This window comes from Trichomycterus rosablanca, chromosome 1, assembly GCF_030014385.1.
Source record: "Trichomycterus rosablanca isolate fTriRos1 chromosome 1, fTriRos1.hap1, whole genome shotgun sequence".
Lineage (NCBI taxonomy): Eukaryota > Metazoa > Chordata > Actinopteri > Siluriformes > Trichomycteridae > Trichomycterus > Trichomycterus rosablanca.
This window is the reverse complement of record NC_085988.1, coordinates 87,166,372-87,187,352: the sequence shown is the minus strand read 5'-3', so window position 1 is coordinate 87,187,352 and position 20,981 is coordinate 87,166,372. Positions and strand designations below refer to the sequence as shown.

Sequence of the window (20,981 nt, the reverse complement as noted above, 5' to 3'; positions counted from 1 at the left end):
GAGTGAGAAAGGCAGATAGTTGGTTATAGACAGCACCTTCAAGAATTTTGGATAGAAAAGAGAGGAGTGAGACAGGTCTGTAGTTGTTAATGTCTGTAGTCTCTAGTGTAGGTTTCTTAAGAAGGGGAATGACCTGAGCCTTCTTAAAAGCAGTAGGGACAACACCTGATGTCAGGGAGTTGTTGATGATGGGTGTGATGAAGGGGATTAGGTCCTGCGAGAGGTCTTTGAGGATGGTGGATGGTATAGGGTCAAGTGTGCATGTAGTGGGATTGCTGGATGAGAGGAGCTGTGTAACCTCATCCATGGTGAGTGGGGTGAAGCTGGTGAGTGTGTTGGTGGGTTGAGGGTCAGTTGAAAGTGGGTCAGTCGGAGACAAGGATTGATTGATTTTGTCAATCTTGTCCTGGAAGAATGTTGCAAAGTCAGTAGCAGTGAGAGAGGCAGAAGGGGGAGGAGGAGGAGGGTTCAGAAGAGAGGAAAAGATAGCATGAAGCTTACATGGGTCAGCAGCAGATTGTTCAAGCTTGGCTTTGTAAAAAGATGTTTTTGCAGCAGTCACATCAGATGAGAACCTGGACAGCAGATCGTGGTAGGAGTGGAGATCAACACCAAGCTTAGATTTCCTCCACTTTCTCTCAGCTGCCCTCAATTCTCTTCTGTTGCTGCGCAATGCGTCTGAAAGCCAAGGAGCAGGGTGAGAAGGTTTTCCTCGTTTGAGGGTAGGAGGACAGAGCTGATCGAGGGATGTTGAAAGAGAAGAAAGTAGAGTATTAGTTGCAGAGTTAAGTGGAAGGGTAGCAAGAATGTCAGGGTTAGGTAGTGAAGTTAGGATGGTGGAGATCAACAGGGAGGAAGATAAAGAGTGAAGATTGGGGCGTGTTGTAAGGGTGAAAGTGTGGTTGGAGGTAGGAAGAGTTGGGAGACCGAGAGAGAAGGACACAAAGTGATGGTCAGAGAGGTGCAGTGGGGTGACAGTGAGGTCCAGAACAGAAGCTGCACGGCTGAAGACCAGGTCCAGAAGATTGCCTCCTTTGTGTGTCGGAGGGCTGTGATTAAAGAGGAGGTCGAAAGATGAAAGAAGAGGAAGAAGACAGGAGGACTGAAGTGAAGGGAGATTAAAGTCACCAAGAACAGTCAGAGGAGTACCATCTGAAGGGAAGAAACTCAGAAGAACATCCAGCTCTCCTATGAAGTCTCCCAGTGCGCCAGGTGGTCTGTAAATAACAATGACATTAAGAGTAATCGGAAAAGTAACAGTAATAGCATGAAATTCAAAAGATGAAATGTTAAGGTGAGAAACATTCACAGTAGTGAATTGCCATTTCTTGGTCAGGAGCAAACCTGTACCACCACCCCTACCAGATCCTCTCGGTGTATGAGAGAAGGTGTAGGCAGAGGATAAGGCTGCTGGTGTTGCTGAGTTCTCGGTGGTGATCCACGTCTCAGTCAGTGCCAGGAAGTCAAGGCTGTGAGAAAGTGCATAAGCTGAGATGAAGTCAGCTTTTTGGACGGCTGATTGACAGTTCCAGACCCCACCTACCACCACTGTTTGAGACTGTTGCAACAGTTGGGGGTCTTTGAGGTTGCTGGCGTTGCTGTTTCTATAATGTGCCCTCTGATGTCTGCAGGGTCTGTGAGATATAAGCACAGGAATGTTTGAGTAGCACATGCTGAGAAAAGTAGATAGTTTAGACAATGTCAGAGACTGATAGTACTTACCCAAGTTAGTTTAGATTAGTAGTAAAAAAGATAGATAGGTTAAACAATTCAGACAGATATTAAAACCTAGTGATAGAGAAGACCAGCCGCTACAGACGGTACGTTAACCAGACCAGTTCAGACCAGTCCACCTTAGGAATGAAGAATATCTGCTGCTGCCCACACACAACAAACTGTGCTGCTCTGTGTATTCTGACCCCTTTCTATCAGAACCAGCATGAACTTCTTCAGCAGTTTGAGCTACAGGAGCTCGTCTGTTGGATCGGACCACACGGGCATCGATGAGCCTCGGCCGCCCATGACCCTGTCGCCGGTTTACCACCGTTCCTTCCTTGGAGCACTTTTGATAGATACTGACCACTGCAGACCAGGACACACCCCACAAGAGCTGCAGGTTTGGAGATGCTCTGACCCGGTCGTCTAGCCATCACAATCTGGCCCTCAGATCCTCACGCTCGTCCATTTTTCCTGTTTCTAACATCAACTTTATATCCCCCCCACTAACAGGTGCTATGATGAAGATAATCAGTTTTATTCACTTCACCTCTCAGTGGTTATAATGTTATACCTGCTCAGTGTATACTATCTGTTAATGAGGCTGAAAAACTGATCCATGCATTTATAACTTCTGGGTTAGATGATTGTAATGCTCTTCTAACTGGATGCTCTGGTAGATCCATAAACAAACTTCAGTTGGTTCAAAATGCAGCAGCTCGAGTGCTAACTAGAGCTAGAACGTTTGATCATATTAGTCCTGTTCGATACTTTTACTAAGTTATAAAGTGCTACATGGACCATGGGGTGTGTGGCTCAGTTCCTAAGAGGTCTGCTGGCTTGGTTTTGTGATTTGTTGGTTGTTCTGGATGTGACCGTCCAACCAGGCGAAGCTTGGGTGTTCTAGGTCATAGAGATCTAATGATCAGGGATGTTGGGTTGCTGTTGTTCTGCCTCTATTGTGCGATAACTCAGGTTTGTTGATGGGTTAGGGTTAGGGTGTAGGGTTGGGGTTTAGGGTTTAGGGTTAAGTTTAGGGTTAGGGTTAAGGGTTAGGGTTAAGGGTTAGGGTTAGAGTTAAGGGTTAGGGTTACCCTTGATGGTAAAAGAACCCTAACCCTGGTTGTCCCTTCTAGTTATGATGTAATAATAAGATTTTAACTACATTTTCTGTTTCTTACCCTGAGGTGGTTGTGACGGGAACTTGTTTACCCACCTGAGGTTAAATTCTGTTTGAGGTTTGAGTGTGCCGTGTCAACAGTGCAGCTCCACAGTCTGAAAGATCTGTTTAAATAAATTAGACTTGAACCTGAGTTTGTTTATCAAATATTCCTCTTTATTTATTGTACAGGAGGTCCTCGACTTAAGTCGGAGATCCGTTCCTCATGACGCGATGTAACACGATTTTCGCTGTAAGTCGGAACCCACCTACATAAGCACCTACGTCAGTCACACGGCGAATGAACAACGCCGTCTTCCTCGTATAGCGCCGCGTGGCGAAGTATTCGTCCGCTCCGCTCGCCAACTAGTTCCCGCGCGAACTTTGTTTTTACGTCTCAAACGCCGTACGCTGGAATGACGAACAAGACTTTATTAATACATGTATTGGAGATGGCGACGTAACCACAAAACGCCGTATGTCAATTCCGCCGTAACCCGAGGACTTAAACTCTTTAACTAAATTTTATCAAACAGCTCCTTGTGCACATCCTGTTTGTGTCCGTTCGTATGTATTTATTAGTAAAAAAAACGCTCAGTTGCTATTTTTAGCATTAATGATGATTGTTTGTGTATTTGTGTATTTTATAGCTACCCCACACTGGAGCATCTGGCTAATAACAGACCAGATATTCCTATTTACGTTGGCGACACGTCCCGCCCCGTTTTCTGGTACGTTCCATACACCGTCTGATACATATCTGATCTTAATGCAGAATAATCTGATGTATTTAGTCTCTGGTTGTGTTGGGTTCTGCAGGTATCTGGAGAGAAGTGGAGTGAAACTCACCAACATTAACGTCACGCCCTTCGGAATCTGGCAGAACGTGAGAGTTCACTTCATTATATAACCTGTTATATGATTTATAGAGTTATAATATAGCAGCTTTCCTTTAATTAGCACCTAGGAGTCAAACAGATGGAAGAATTCACTGCAGCAGGACCAGTTTATCATCTGGTAACCACAACAGTACCGCAGGAACAGGTGCTGCAGTGGAATGTTACATTTCTTGTGCACAAATCCTCATAGTCATATTACTGCTTAGGGTAGCGTAGCTGGAGTGGAAAGCACAGAGACGAGCAGCATGTCTGTCATTAAGCTGTTGCAGGATGTTGTTAGCAAAATAAGGATCAACAGGTTACCACAGACTGGTTCAGCCTGGTTCCAGTGGGCCTACACTCTGTAGTACTGTGTACGTGACTAGAGCAGTATGGAGGGAGGCCCACAGTTCTGTTCTTTATTCTTCTGCTACTATAAAACTGTAATGCTAATCAATTCTTCCATCCAGTCAACTCTTTTTTTTCTTTGATCATCTGACCTTATTCCATTCATCCATCATCCATCCATCATCCATCCATTCATTCATCATCCATCCATCTATCCTTCCATCTATTATCCATCCATCATCCATCCATCCATCATCCATCCATCCATCTATCCATCCATCCATCCATCCATCTATCCATCCATCCATCCATCCATCATCCATCCATCATCCATCCATCATCCATCCATCCATCATCCATCCATCTATCTTTTATCCATCCATCATCCATCCATCATCCATCCATCTATTATCCATCCGTCATCCATCCATCATCCATCCATCCATCATCCATGCATCCATCATCCATCTATTATCCATCCATCATCCATCTATTATCCATCCATCATCCATCCATCCATCCATCCATCCATCCATCTTTTATCCATCCATCATCCATCCATCCATCATCCATCCATCCATCATCCATCTATCCATCCATCCATTCATCCATCCATCATCCATCCATCATCCATCCATCCATCCATCCATCATCCATCTATTATCCATCCGTCATCCATCCATCCATCCATCCATCCATCTATTATACATCCATCATCCACTGGCCGCTATAACTCCAGTCCTAAAGAAGCCAGGTCTCGCCCCGGACGATCTCAACAGCTACCGGCCCATATCTAATCTCCCTTTCCTTAGTAAGATTCTTGAACGTGTAGTCTCTGCTCAACTTAAAGAACACCTAGCTTCCAATAACCTTTTTGAGCAATTTCAGTCAGGTTTTAGGGAAAGTCATAGTACGGAAACGGCACTGACAAGGGTCATGAACGACTTACTTATGGCAGTTGACTCTGGTCTAGTGAAAGTACTCATTCTCCTTGATCTTACTGCTGCTTTCGACACAGTCTGCCATGATACTCTGCTGCATAGGTTGGAGACCTGGACTGGTATAACGGATATGGCAATAGCATGGCTTCGATCCTATCTCACTGGTAGGCAACAGTTTGTCTCGATAGGCGGTTTTAGGTCTGATGTCCTCTCTCTCTCTTCTGGTGTCCCCCAGGGCTCGGTTCTTGGCCCCCTTCTTTTTATCATTTATCTACTCCCACTTGGTGACATCATTCGACGGCATGGCCTACAGTTTCACTGCTATGCAGATGACACTCAGATTTACATCTGCACTAAGCCCTCTGACTCTCTGCCTCCTGACTCGCTGGTTAGTTGTCTGGCCGATATCAACAGTTGGATGACCAAAAATTTTCTTAAACTAAACAGCAGTAAATCTGAAGCCATTCTCATTGCTTCTCCTTCTGTTCTGAAGAAAATGGCTCACCCCACGCTATCTATCCCAGGTTTTATCACATCCTCAGTGACTCAGGTTCGCAACCTTGGTGTGATTCTGGACTCTACACTCTCCCTGGAGGCTCATATCAGTAACATCACAAAAATAGCTTTTTATCACCTAAAGAACATTGCCAGGTTGCGTCCTTCTCTCACTGACCCTGTGGCTGAAACCCTTATTCATGCATTCATTACCTCTCGACTGGATTACTGCAACTCTGTGCTGGTTGGGCTTCCTTCCAGCAGCCTAAAAAAACTCCAGTATGTCCAGAACTCAGCAGCTAGACTTCTTACTCACACTAAACCCTGGGAACACACAACCCCCATACTGCAAAATCTTCACTGGCTCCCTGTTCAATACCGAGTACAATACAAAATTCTACTCTTGGTTTATGAATCTCTACACGGTCTGGCCCCCAGTTATCTTTCTGCCTTGCTCACTCCATACTGTCCTGCACGTTCACTCCGGTCTGCTGATGCCCATTTACTGTCTGTTCCATTAACCAGACTTCGCTCATTTGGTGAACGAGCGTTTAGTGTGGCAGGTCCTAAATTATGGAACTCTTTGCCACTTTCCCTGCGCATAAGCTCATCACTATCTGTTTTTAAGAAGCACTTGAAAACTTATCTTTTTAGGACTGCGTTCCATAGTTTATAGTTTTTATCTTAACCCCGGTGCTCTTTTTATTCCTGGTCTCTTAATCTTTTTTTTCTATTTTATTTTAAAGTTCTTATTTTATTTTATTTCCTTTTATACTTGATTCTCTGGCCTGTTGTGCTGTTCTGTGTTCCCTGTATTAATCTGTTATAATGTACCTTATTGGCTGTCATTTGTTTTGTTTTTGATCATATTTGTATTGTACAGTGTCCTTGGGTGACCTGAAAGGCGCTTATAAATAAAATTCTATTATTATTATTATTATTATCATCCATCCATCCATCCATCCATCTATTATCCATCCATCACCCATCCATCCATCCATCCATCATCCATCTATTATTTATCCATCATCCATCCATCCATCCATCTTTTATCCATCCATCATCCATCCATCCATCATCCATCCATCCATCATCCATCTATTATCCATCTATCCATCCATCCATCCGTCATCCATCCATCTATTATACATCCATCATCCATCCATCCATCCATCTATTATCCATCCATCATCCATCCATCTATCCATCCATCATCCATCTATTATCCATCCATCATCCATCCATCCATCCATCCATCTTTTATCCATTCATCATCCATCCATCCATCATCCATCTATTATCCATCCATCCATCCATCCATCCATCTTTTATCCATCCATCATCCATCCATCCATCATCCATCCATCCATCATCCATCCATCATCCATCCATCCATCCATCATCCATCTATTATCCATCCGTCATCCATCCATCCATCCATCTATTATACATCCATCATCCATCCATCCATCCATCCATCCATCCATCCATCCATCTATTATCCATCCATCATCCATCCATCCATCCATCCATCATCCATCTATTATCCATCCATCATCCATCCATCTATTATCCATCCATCATCCATCTATTATCCATCCATCATCCATCCATCCATCCATCCATCCATCCATCCATCATCCATCCATCCATCCATCCATCCATTCATCCATCCATCATCCATCCATCCATCATCCATCATCCATCATCCATCCATCCATCCAGCTATTATCCATCCATCCATCCATCCATCATCCATCCATCATCCATCCATCATCCATCCATCCATCCATCCTCTAGGATCACGGTGTAACACGGTACAAAAAGTGCAAGACAAAACAGTGTAAATACAAAACAGTGTAAATACAACAATAAATACAAAAAATCCTATAATAAATAACTACAAAAGATATTCCTAATTATCCCTAATCTAAACAAGCAATTAGAAGACAGGACTAAAGACAAGTGTTAGTACATGATGGTGAATAGATGGTACAATGGTTCATGAGGTAGTGACATGTACATTAGCAGCGTAAAATTGGCAATGGAGCCTAAAAAGTAAATAAGGTGCAAAAATACAAAAAGATTTTTTCAATATTTAAATAAACAGGTAAAAACAGTCTAACATAGTCAATACAGTTCAGTGTGTGGCAGCAGAAAATCATATATGATTTTGCTGTCTGATGCCTGTGTGCCCTCTGTAGGTTCCTCTGAGGGTGGACAGGCATTAGCATGGACACTTTGAATGCCCAGTATCTACACAGCCCCATACACAGCAGAAGCTGATGAACCTTCCCTAAACTGTTGCTGCACAGTCAGAAGAATGTCATTTCCTTTATATGATTGATTTATTTATTACACCTGTTAGTAACATGAATTCAGTGATTAGAAGGGGTGTCCCAATACTTTTGTGTGTACAGTGTGTATACAGATGTGAACTGAGACCTGGATCAGGTTTTAATGGATCTACTTTACGTTTAGGTGGACGATGATTTGAGGTTCATGATCCTGATGGATGGAGTTCATCCAGAAATGGACACCTGCATAATCGTAGAATATAAAGGTATTAATTATTAATTATCAACAATTAATTATAAATAAATAAAATAAATGTGAGTGACGACATGTGCACTGGAGAGGCAACAGCAGGACAACCACCACAAAGGGAATGCTTTTTATCCCTCCTGACTGATTCTAGTCCTCGTCACTACTGCTACCATGAGGCGGTTCCTGCAGCCCATACAGGTTACATAGGTAGTCCAGCTCCTCCAGGATGATCATCCATACGTACCATCATGAGAAGGTTTGCTGTGTCTGCCAGCACAGTCTCAGGAGCATCGAGGAGATACCAGGACAGGGCAGCAGGACCAGGATCTGCTCCTGTGTGAGGAGGAACTGGAGGAGCCTGGTCAGAACCCAACAGATTGACCTCCAGCAGGGCACTGGTGTACATGTTCCTGACCAAAATGACACAAACTGGTGCTGTAAGGGTGGCTTGAGGGTCCTCTAGGGGCAGGTCTTACACATGTGATGGACGTGTAAGAGTTTTGGGATGTCATGGTGGTAGTTATGCTGCCTGCAACGTAGGGCTGGGCGATATATCGATATTTTAAAAATATCGATATATTTTCATACGCGATATAAGATAAGACAATATCGCATATATCGATATAAATGTTGCGTTCCAGTTAGATCCGACAGTTCGTCTTTCTCTTCTCCCAGTTTGTCTCTGCACATGTTCACCTGCCCCGCCCCTCTCCCTCACTGAACACAACTCGCCCCTCCTCACCGCTTCACCAGTAAGTCCTGCAGGCAGCGATAGCATGGAGACGGATAAAGACATGACAGAAGCTATCGAGGAGGAGCTGCTTACTAAAAAGAAAAATAATGACTCTTTTTGGAATTATTTGGAGATGGTTCGAATTCAAAGTATCAGATGAGCAGCAGTATTCTGTAGAGAATGCCGAAAACAAGTCCAGACAAAAGGTTCCAGCTCCGTGTACCTTCATTCATTTTTCACTTCAGATCCCAAAGTTAAAAAACAAGAAAACGAGTCGTTATTCGTTTCAAAAACCAATACAAGCGCATGCACGCGCTGACATGCACGTATTTACTTCATATATAAACAGTATAAATCATGCAAGTGTTGAGAAAGTAATAATAACGTAGCGGTGCGTCTCCTGTTGTTCTAACTTGTGTTTGTATATGTGATGTGCATATACTTGCTCTATCTGTAAAAATCAAACATTATGGGAGTGATTTCTGTACTGGATGTTGTACGTGGTTGTGTTAGTTTATACTGGATGATCGCCCGACGTCCGACACGTCATTTATTTATTTATCTTCTATTATATTATTTCTTGTTGTCGGCCAATAAACAACCAAACATTATTAAATTGCATGAACTAACTCTGCAGTAAACAAGGAGCAAACAGCAATTAAACAACAAATAAAGCTGTTAAATAATAATAAAGTGCATGAAGCATAACGCTGATTAAAATGCATTAAATGTTGTAATAGTTACACAGTAACATGAACGATTAGTTCTGCCTGTATTACAGAACTGAGTTCTATACAGTAAAAGAAAATATTAATGTAAATGTTAATGTTGTGGCGACATATACATAAAATAATGTATAAAGTCCAAACATGTGGGGGTGGGGGGTTAAAGAGGGGTTTACTTTAACGGGGTTTTACTTTTAATGTCGCACAAGCTCAGCCGGAAACCGTGTCATTCCAACATCTTCCCTACACACTCGCTCCCTGTGCCCTATAGTACACTTAACATTCTTAAAGGACCAGACAATATATTTGTGATTCACATTACACAACAGGAGATGCCTTAGAAAACTACTTTTTTTTCTTCTTAGAATAGCTCTTTTTTTTTTATTTATTTTTTTTTTTTTTTTTTTTTTTAAGGAAAAATAATTCTTGTGTGAAACTTCCCCAGCATAAATATTAATAAAAGTACCTGTAAAAAAATTGGAAAATGTAGCTTTGTCTCAGAAGTGTCTTTTTGTTATTACCTTATGGGATAAAAAAAATATCGAGATATATATCGTATATCGCCATTCAGAAAAAAATATAGAGATATAATTTTTGATCCATATCGCCCAGCCCTACTGCAACGTCATCCAGCATGGCCGTTTGATGGTAGGTCAGTGATGGTTTGGGGAGGCGTATCATTGGGGGGGTCAAACAGACCTCCTCGTGACTGCTGTTGGGTATCGGGATCAGAACTTACACCAGTGGAGTGGGTTCCCGGGTTCCTCCTGGTGCAGGACAATGTCCAGCCTCATGTGTGCAGAGTCCAGGCAGTTCCATGATGACGAAGGCATTGACGCCATTGACTGTCCCTCACGTTCCCCAGACCTGAACCCTATCGAGAACCTTTAGGAGGCTACGTACTAGGGCATCCAACACCTCCGAGGGTAGAACCGCAGACAGTCCACAAGCAACCAGGTCTGGGAGGAGATTCCTCAGGACGTCGTCCACTGTCTCATCAGGAGCCCAGACGCTGGGGGCCAAATAATTATAATATCATAATATAATCAATCACTAATCAGTGATAATGACAGTGTCTGTGCTCATCAGGTCACATGATTCTGAACACGGTGGACTGCACACGCCCCAACAACGGCCGACTCCCCGCCGGAGTGGACCTGATGCTGAGCGACTTCGCTGGAGGAGCTTCAGGATTCCCCATGACCTTCAGCGGAGGGAAATATACCGGTCAGTTCAGCACCGACCACACTCTCGTTCTTATAGCCGACCTCTGTTCTGTGGGGTTGGCTGGGCATCGTGTCACCCTCTCGTTACCCTTTGATGGAACCTGTGGTTGGTAATTAGTGTAGGAGAGTCTCGGTCTGTGGTCAGTGGTAATACAGTGGTCAGTCTGAGTGCAGATTAAAAGAGTGGAGCAGAGGCAACTGAGTCGTTAAAATACTGGACTGGTCATTTTATTCACCAAGTACATTTTTATATACTGGACTCTCCCAGTTTAAATCTCAGCTATGCTACCGGTCGGCTGGGCGGCCCCTAGTGCCTGCAGCAGACAGATTTGACCACTAGTCTGCTGGGTGGGAAAAGACGGGACTAAAAAGTGGGCGGGGTCTTTGAGGCTGTGTAATGACCCTGGTTAGTAGCTCGAGGCAAAACAGCGCTTGTGGTGAGAGGTTTTGGTCAGTATGGTCCTCAGCCTCTGACCAGAGGGAAGTGTTTAGGAAGGATCATGATCAGGGTGTGAGGGGTCAGTCATGGTCTGTGATGATGCAGGTCCTGGAAGGACGGTAGGACGGATGGTCAGTTTGGACTGGTGGTGGTGTAGAGGTGCACCATCCTCGACTCTGCTACCGGTCGTATGGTCCTCAGCCTCTGACTGAAGGGAAGTGTTTAGGAAGGATCTTGTCCAGGGTGTGAGGGGTCAGTCATGGTCCTGGAGGGACAGTAGTCACAGCAGAGTCTTCTCTCGTCCTTGGCAGTAGCAGTGGTGTACCAGGTACTGATGGTCAGTTTGGACTCAGTGGTGGTGGTGGTGTAGAGGTGCACCAACTCGACTTTGCTGCAGGAAAGTCAAATCTCTGCTGGACCTTCTTGGTGCTGATGGAGCTGATATTCTGCTCCCACTGAAGATCTTAGGTCATTATGGTTCGCTGGTTTAAGCCCTTCAAGATATTTACATTGCATTCAATAACAACTGTAAACCTATAAAAACGTCCGTTAAAACATTTTTAGCTTCATTTTCCTCTTCAGGAAGCTAGAAAGACCCACGTTCAGTTTCACTTCTCATATTGTCACCAGCCTGGAAACCCCTAAACGCCTTTCACCTTTGTCAGTGAAAGAGGAACCACGCCTTAACATTTATCAGTAATTATTTTTAATTATCTACAAGAGAATTCTCAACATACCAGACTCAGAACTAAATATTTGATTGCATCTAAATGAGGACTTAAATCGCCCTTACCTTTTTAGTCGGGTACCCTTTTGAGTCTGGCAGATTTCGAATTCTCCCGAACCTGGATCCAATCTGATCCCGACACACCACTAAAATTGCCAATCCCACACTCTCATACTGACATCACTGAACTCGTAATAGCTCCCTCTCATGGTCCAAACATCTCTTCTAGCCACTTGACCCATTCTCTTACTAGTCTGACCCGCCTTAAGCAGAATTAAGAATCACCCTCAAGGATGGGTGCCTGCAGATCCTGTCCAGTCCCTGCGAGGGTTCTGGTCGGAGGTTCAGCACGGACGCAGTGGCTCAGATGATACCAGTTGTTACCTTTCTTCCCTCTTACTCTGACTGCATGTGAAGTGGCTTCAGTCACTTCCCAAGGTCCGGTCCACCTCGGCTGATCCCACTTCCTTTTGTGCACCTTGATCCTGACCCACTGTCCTGGTTCCACCTCAGACACCAATGGTACTCGTTCCTCTCCTTCTTTCAGTTTCTGGGGAGAGATACTGGCAACAAACTTAGTTAAAGCTTCCATGTAATTGTCCAACTCTTCATCCCACAAATCTAACATTTTGCCTACTGCTCTATCTCGTGGCGGACCTGACATGGGTTGACCAGTCAGCAGCTGGTGAGGTGAGTAATGAGAGTCCCCCCTAGGGGAGCTCCTCATGGACATGAGCACTAATGGCAATGCTTCAACCCAAGTCATCTTGGATTTATAGCAGGCTTTGGCCAATTTGGTCTTGATTGTTTGATTGGCTCTTTCTACAATACCCTGCGAACTCGGATGATACACTGAGCCAAATTTATGGGTTATTCCCAGGGCTTTTCCATGCTCAATTTCTTTACTGCAGGGGCACCTTCCAATTCCCTTTTACATTTGTCAACTTTATGTTTTAGATAAATTTAGAAAATTTTTAATACGTTGTTCAGAATCAGGTGGGGCTTTAGTTTCCAGTGGATAGAGACCAACCTCTGTCCAACTCAGTTCCTCAACTTTTGCGCCTGTTTTCGCCTTCTCTTTGACAGAGGAGGTTTCCACCAGTCGCTTAACAACTACTTGTTTCAATTCTCTATGTGTTAAATTAGACATTTTAGACCGCTTTAAACAACCTTTCGAGCAAAATCTGTAACACGTATTAAGAAAAAGCCAAACTGATAGGTTTTAACGAGACACACCCTAGAACCGAAGATTTCTGCCTAGTCGAAGAATACGAGTATTCTTTTAACATTCACTGGCACAACTCACTCGGTTGTCCAAACACAATTCAGACAAAAGAACATAAACCTCAGTACAACAACAGTGTCTACTGGAAACAAACAATTACTTCACCGCGACCGACAATGGTCCTATGGAAACAAACATATACTTCAGGGCAATCGACAGTGATCCCCTGGAAACAAACAGTCACTTCACAGCGACCGACAATGGTCCTATGGAAACAAACATATACTTCAGGGCAATCGACAGTGATCCCCTGGAAACAAACAATTACTTCACAGCGACCGACAATGGTCCTATGGAAACAAACATATACTTCAGGGCAATCGACAGTGATCCCCTGGAAACAAACAGTCACTTCACAGCGACCGACAATGGTCCTATGGAAACAAACATATACTTCAGGGCAATCGACAGTGATCCCCTGGAAACAAACAGTCACTTCACAGCGACCGACAATGGTCCTATGGAAACAAACATATACTTCAGGGCAATCGACAGTGATCCCCTGGAAACAAACATATACTTCACAGCGACCGACAATGGTCCTATGGAAACAAACATATACCTCAGGGCAATCGACAGTGATCCCCTGGAAACAAACATATACTTCATTATTTGTCTCTCATACTGCATTAGATAGATAGATAGATAGATTCTTTATTGATCCTTTGCAGGAAATTTCTTTCTGCTTAAATACCCTTCCTGCTATATAAAATTCCACTTCAAACAGTTCAAACTGATCAGAGCAGAAGGTGCATACACATTACATCTAACATTTTCTACACTTATTCTACTTCATCATCGCCGCATGCTAGAGAGCCTTCAAATTTTCTAAATCACATTTTTCCCAATACAAAATCACCAATCCACTATTTATTATTTACTCTGCCATACTTAAAATAACAACAGCTCTGCTATATCAACTTCCATCAGTCCCACAAACCCCTGACTTATATTTATTCATTCAGATTTTTACCCCAACTTTTGGTCACTGGTACTAACACACCTCCTGCTTCTAACAATACAGACTCCATTTCCCACAATCCAACAGACTCTCACATGACCATCTCCTGCTCCTAGTCAGCCAATCCCTCATGCTCATCATCACCAGCGCTTTGATCCACTTTGGCTTTCTTGAATCACATTAAACTCTACTTAAATAGTTCCACTTAGTTAACTGTCTACTTTTATCCTGTTGGAAAGCACAGAATTTTAAAGTTAGTTCAATCAAAGTCTGGTGTTAGCTGGACCTGTAAACAAATAATGTCGTTAGTGAGCAGTGGAAGGTGTACAACAGCTTTGTCGGCCGTTTCACCTCTGGCATTGTCCTGTAAAATTGGAACAAAACTTTAGAATATGCACAATTTACAAAATGGCTCTCTGTTTGGGCAGCAGAATTGCATCCACAAGTTGTGCAACAAGGTATGGTGGGCGATTTCCAAATTTAAATTAGTCAAAACAAGACACTCTCCCACCAAATACAACCAATTGTTCGATTCCATATGTGAAAGTTTTTAGTTCATAAACATGTAAGCAGTTTTGCTTTCAGCCAGTCTAGAGGCTGTTATTAGAGCATGTAGTTCAACAGTTTAAGCCAATAAATTGAATAGGAGGGACAATGACACAAAGTATCATTTGCTAAAATTTTAACTAAGCCCACTTGTTTCCTGTCTGTTGCAGCATCTCTGGATGCAAATCCTTTCACAAACATTTCCAATTCAGGATTCCTATCAGGCCCAGAAAAAATAGATAGAGTAATATAGTCCTGATGTTCACCATCTTCCCTGTAGTGTATGAGATATGAGGTTGAGTGAGAATACTATTGATTCTGTCTTTTCTCGCTCTTGACAGGGTAAAGGCTGTGGAAATCAAAAATGCAGTCACACCATGACTTGTATTGACAATAAGAGGATGACATGACCAAATGTGCTGTTTGAGCTATGGTACAAGGGTACAGCTCTCCACTCCCCCCTTTTCTGAAAAAGAACTGCATTTATAATGCCATTCTTTTCAGAAACATCCAAATAGAAAGGGTCAGAGTATTTCGGTTGTTGTAGGTCACTGGCTAAGGTCAGTTGCTGTTTTAATTCAATGAAAGCAGCCTCAAGGGGCTTGGCCCACTCTACTTAGGTTGTTAGGTTTCTTTGACCTAACCTGGTAATTTCAGCCCTCAAAGGTGCAACCAAGCCTGAGTAATTAGGGATGTAGTTCCTGGAATAACCTGTCAAGCCAAGAAAAGACAGAAGGTGACTCACGGTAGTTGGCTTCGGGTGATTCAGGATGCAACCTCTGGTGTCAGCAGTCAGGTATTGACCCTTGCTGGAAACCCTCCATCCTAGAAATGTCACGACAGGTCGGCATATCTGTAGTTTGGCTTTGTTGACTTTGTATCCTGTAAACTTCTGAACCCTGCAACAGTCTATGAAATCTCACTCTTTACAACTACACAATATTTTAGAAACAGTAACATATTAGCTTTTACCTTTTACTTGTATTCAGCATTTGTACACAGAGAAAAAACACGACATCACTCTCAATTAAACACAAGCTTTGACAATATATAATCTAATATATCAACACATGTCTTAATCAGAGGTGGAAAGAGTACCAAAAAGTGTATTCAATCAAAAGTACTATTACCTTAATGAATCTCCACCTAATTACGAGTCAAGTTACTACTCTGAAAATCCACTCAAGCAAAAAGTAGAAAGTAACTCATTTAAAATGTACTCACCGAGTAAACAGCAGGGGGTCTCCTCTGTGTAATGCAAACAGGAGTGGATACAAACCTCACAACAGTAGTATTTAATTCAAATGCAATAGAAGAAACGTTGTCCTTAACTCAAATGCAATAGAAAAAACATGTTGATGCAACAATTAAAACAGTTAGGGATGTGTAATGCGTAATTTCAAATGACATAAAACTTTTTCAAACTGTATAACCACTAGCGATGTGTCGTAAAATGATTCGAATCTATGAACCGGCTCTTCTAACCGAAACAAAGGAATCGACTCTTCCGGGAGTCGCCATGTAAATACGCGGCTCTTCAAAAGGAACCGAGACAAAAGACTCGACTCCCCTACCCACATTAAAACACACTTAATAAGGTACCATAACAAATACTTGTCTTAACTCACAGTTATCTTAAGATTATAAAAATAAAGTTGATTATAAAATTAACTGCAGCACTTACCCAATCCAGGCGTACAAAGACAAAGATAGCCGATGGACAAGAGATACGGCAAGCTGCGCACATAGAGCCAAAATGGCCGACGGACAGAAACACGCTGCCCATTCAGAGCCAAAATGGCGGATAGACAGAAAACCACGCTGCGCTCTCTGGTCCAAAATGGCCGCCGAACAAAAGAAACCACGCTGCGCAACCCAGAGCCAAAATGGCGGATAGACAGAAAACACGCTGCTCTCTCAGAGCCAATATGGCCGCCGAACAAAAGAATACACGCCCACACACACGAAATAACACAAAGCACACACACGGTTTCACCCGCGGTTCACAGACAAACATACACAGAGACTTACTGACAAACAAAACTCCTGATGTTCTATTTTCGAACCGAATTTAGAATTTAAAGTAGTCTAATTAACCAAACTCCGCTTCCATAACAGACAAGCCCGAATTTAGAATAATCTTATTGATCAAATCCTGTTCCCAGCACCGACAGATTCTTTCAAGATTAAACGGCACTCCGCTTCCATAACAGACAAGCCCGTATATAGGACAATCTTATTGATCGAATCCCGTTCCCAGCACCGACAGATTCTTTCAAGATTTCCCACACGAATTACGAATTCCGCTTCCATAACAGACAAATTCGTTAGAATTTAGAACAAACTTCTTAATCAAATCCCGCTTCCATAACAGACAGATTCTTTTAAGGTTTGTTACAATCAAATTAGTCGAGTCCCGCTCCCATAACAGACAGCCTTTCCTTTCACTCCAATAACAATGGCGCCTTTTACCATTTATTAGACCGGTCTGGTTCAACCTCAGCCATCAGGAAACATACATTTTAGCTCCAGCATATATTCACAGTTTTAAACTATCTAATGATACTTTAGTAATTTAATCAGACACTTACGGACTCTGAGATTCACACTCAATACGCTAAATAATAAATGCAGCTAATATATATACAGAGAACATCTGTTTACCTTGTATAGACGCGTCTTGTATTGAGTACAAAAGATCCTCAGAATCTCCGGTCTTTAGCTCAGTCAGCTGAATTAATTTGCTGCTACTTCAGGTTTCTACGAACCATATCCTCTGCTACCATCTGTTAGGATGAATCTTTTGTCCAAGAGGTCCTGAAGAAAGCAGTCGGGAAGTCCAGAAAGTACTCTACAAAACACTTTATTAAGTGTAAAAATGATCTGTGAATATATGTCAGAGCTAAGCCAATCGGCGCTCCTTTCTCCTGCAGTCTAGACACACAACCACCCAAGAAAGAGGCCGAGCCTCTCTCCCCGCCGGTTTTTTAAACTCAGCTAGGCTCCTCCTCCTTTACTGCTGGTGGAGCCAATGAAGTGTGCTAAAAAGTCCAGGGCTTCGCCTCCCCCCCTCGGTAGGAGTCAGGGAGGGATCCGGGTCACGGCGCCATTTTGAACAATAGGCCATGCGGCCTGGATGTAAAATTGCCGTAAAACTTCCCATATTGAAATTATGTTTAATAATGATGTTTAATAATGATGTTATGTTCCAAAAATCCTAACAACCCCTAAACCCCACCACCCAAAAAAACAAGCAACAGTTTGTGGTCGGGATCTTTAGTGCTGTGGGTGATGAAGTGCTTCAAACAAACCACTGAAAGCTTCAGTTTCCACTTCAGGACTTTCGATTGATTCTCCTGATCTGATCAACAAAAGCGTTGGTAACAATAAAGCCTCTGAACGTTTCTGTAGCATCAGTGAGCTTCTTGATCATGTCTGCTGGGAGTTTCTCCCACTGTGATTCTCTCAGGATCTGGAGCTCTCCAAACTCTGTTTTCAGCTGGACTAAGATCAGAACGTGTGATTGGGGTCGTCACCCTGCTGTAGGACCCACCGTGTCTGACTCGAACCTAAGTTTATTATATTTGGACCACAGAGGCAGCAAAGCAGCCGCACAGCATTATGGATGCTCCAGCATGTTTTGCTGTAAGCGTGGTGCACTTTACCTTACAGGCTTCATTTCGACATCTTTACATATAAGACTGCTCTGCACCGCCAAGCCAAAGAGCTCCAGTTTGGTTCCATCTGCCCATTAGACATTCTTCCAGGACGATTCTGGTTCAGTAAGCTCTGGGTTCCTCCTTGGTCTTCACCCACAGAGCCTTGTGTTGTTTAGTAGGAACCCATAACTCCAGAGTCCAGCTCAGCCTGAAGTTCTTTAGGTTTCCACATTTTGAACCACCTTGCTGAGGTTCTCTCATCAGTTATTTCCACCACATCCTGGAAGGTTCTTCACTCTTTCATGAACATCTGAACATCGAGTATTTTTAGTCATGCCTAGAGAGCATCAATGTGCCAGCTGGGTGTGGCAATGTGTGTGTATGTATGAGTGTGTGTGTGTATGTATGTGTGTGTGTGTGTGTGTGTGAGTGTGTGTGTGTATGTATGAGTGTGTGTGTATGTATGAATGTGTGTGTGTGTATGTATGAGTGTGTGTGTATGTATGTGTGTGTGTGTGTGAGTGTGTGTGTATGTATGAATGTGTGTGTGTATGTATGAGTGTGTGTGTATGTATGTATGTGTGTGTGTGAGTGTGTGTGTATGTATGAGTGTGTGTGTGTGTGTGTGTGTGTGTTTGTGTGTATGTATGAGTGTGTATGTATGAGTGTGTGTGTGTATGTATGAGTGTGTGTGTGTGAGTGTGTGTGTGTATGTATGAGTGTGTGTGTATGTATGAGTGTGTGTGTGTGTATGTATGAGTGTGTGTGTATGTATGTATGTATGAGTGTGTGTGTGTGTGAGTGTGTGTGTGTATGTTTGAGTGTGTATGTATGTGTGTGTGTGTGAGTGTGTGTGTGTATGTATGAGTGTGTGTGTATGTATGTATGTGTGTGTGTATGTATGAGTGTGTGTGTGTGTATGTATGAGTGTGTGTGTATGTATGAGTGTGTGTGTGTGAGTGTGTGTGTGTGAGTGTGTGTGTGTATGTATGAGTGTGTGTGTATGTATGAATGTGTGTGTGTATGTATGAGTGTGTGTATGTATGTATGAGTGTGTATGTATGAGTGTGTGTGTGTATGTGAGTGTGTGTGTATGTATGAGTGTGTGTGTGTGTGTGTATGCATGAGTGTGTATGTATGAGTGTGTGTGTGTATGTATGAGTGTGTGTGTGAGTGTGTTTGTGTGAGTGTGTGTGTGTATGTATGAGTGTGTGTGTATGTATGAGTGTGTGTGTATGTATGAATGTGTGTGTGTGTGTATGTATGAGTGTGTGTGTATGTATGTATGAGTGTGTATGTATGAGTGTGTGTGTGTGTATGTATGAGTGTGTGTGTATGTATGTATGAGTGTGTGGGTGTGTGTGTGTGTGTATGTATAAGTGTGTGTGTATGTATGAATGTGTGTGTGTGTATGTATGAGTGTGTGTGTATGTATGAATGTGTGTGTGTGTATGTATGAGTGTGTGTGTATGAGTGTGTGTGTGTGTATGTATGAGTGTGTGTGTGTGTGTGTGTATGTATAAGTGTGTGTGTCTCTAATATTTCATCCGCAACTGTTCCGCTTCCAGGTCGGAGATGTTGTTGTTGCGGATTGCTGATTCTGTGGCTGTGATCAGTTCCACTAGTGGGACTTGCTTTGGTGTAACAGCGAAATTTATTCTGATTCTGAAAAAAAATTTGAAATTTCCCCTCGGGGATCAATAAAGTATTCTGATTCTGATTTAACCCCTTAGCCAAGATGTCTTTCTCCGCTTGAGTGAGTTGTCTGTCCGACAAGTTCTTCACCCACTTGTCCACATCACCAGTGTATGTTTGCCCTTCATTCCTCTTTCGGCCATCCATGGTCTGTTGGTGTTTCTGTCCTGCAGCAAGCAAGTCAAACTTTTTTCGCTGCCTGGTTTTTGACTTTTCATGTTGTCCTAGATGAGCCTTCTGCGTGAAGTTAATCACCTGTTGGAGAGTGGGCTCATAGAATAGAATATCAGCCTCAGAGCAGCTGGCATACCACACCAGAATGCCATGGGTGAGTATGCTTTCCACTGTGCTGCGATAGAAGGACACCAGTAGCTGCTTGGACAGGTTGGCCTTTCTTAGTGTCCTTAAAAAAGTAGAGCCGCTTCTGTGCTTTTTTCACTAGAGAGGTGGTGTTGGTAGTCCATGTGAGGTCCTGGGAGATGTGTGTGCCTAGGAATTTGAAGTTACACACTCTCTCTACTGTGTTTCCTCCTATGTATACGGGAGTAGGTTCCTCTCTCTGTCTCCTGAAGCTGATGACCATCTCTTTTGTTTTAGAGGTGTTGAGTGCCAGGTTGTTAATGGAGCACCATTCAGACAGTTTGAGGACTTCTTCCCTGTAGGCAGACTCATCTCCATTTTGTATTAGTATCATCTAGACGTGATGTAAGTCTTTGTACAATCTGCTTCTCTCTAGTTTTTAAGACATCGATTGTGAAGTTAGTTTGTCTCACCCGTTCATTCAATAGCTGGTTCTGTGCCTTCTGAATGATCTTGCTAGCTCGGTGCCCTTTGACAGAAGATCTGAGTTGCAGGCTCTTAGGTGTGATCCTGCTCTGTCTGCATCTGATGTTAAATCGCA

The 20,981-nt window shown here is 43.0% G+C and overlaps 1 protein-coding gene across 1 annotated transcript in view; it reads left to right on the top strand.

Annotated features, from left to right (window-relative positions):
• Nucleotides 1–20,981, top strand: part of cmah (cytidine monophospho-N-acetylneuraminic acid hydroxylase) — a 48,857-nt gene that overhangs the window by 21,637 nt on the left and 6,239 nt on the right. The window contains exons 5-8 of the mRNA XM_063007460.1: nt 3,526–3,606; nt 3,695–3,761; nt 8,019–8,100; nt 10,632–10,769. Of these exons, the coding sequence (XP_062863530.1) occupies nt 3,526–3,606; nt 3,695–3,761; nt 8,019–8,100; nt 10,632–10,769 (368 nt within the window). The remainder of the gene's footprint in view (nt 1–3,525; nt 3,607–3,694; nt 3,762–8,018; nt 8,101–10,631; nt 10,770–20,981) is intronic.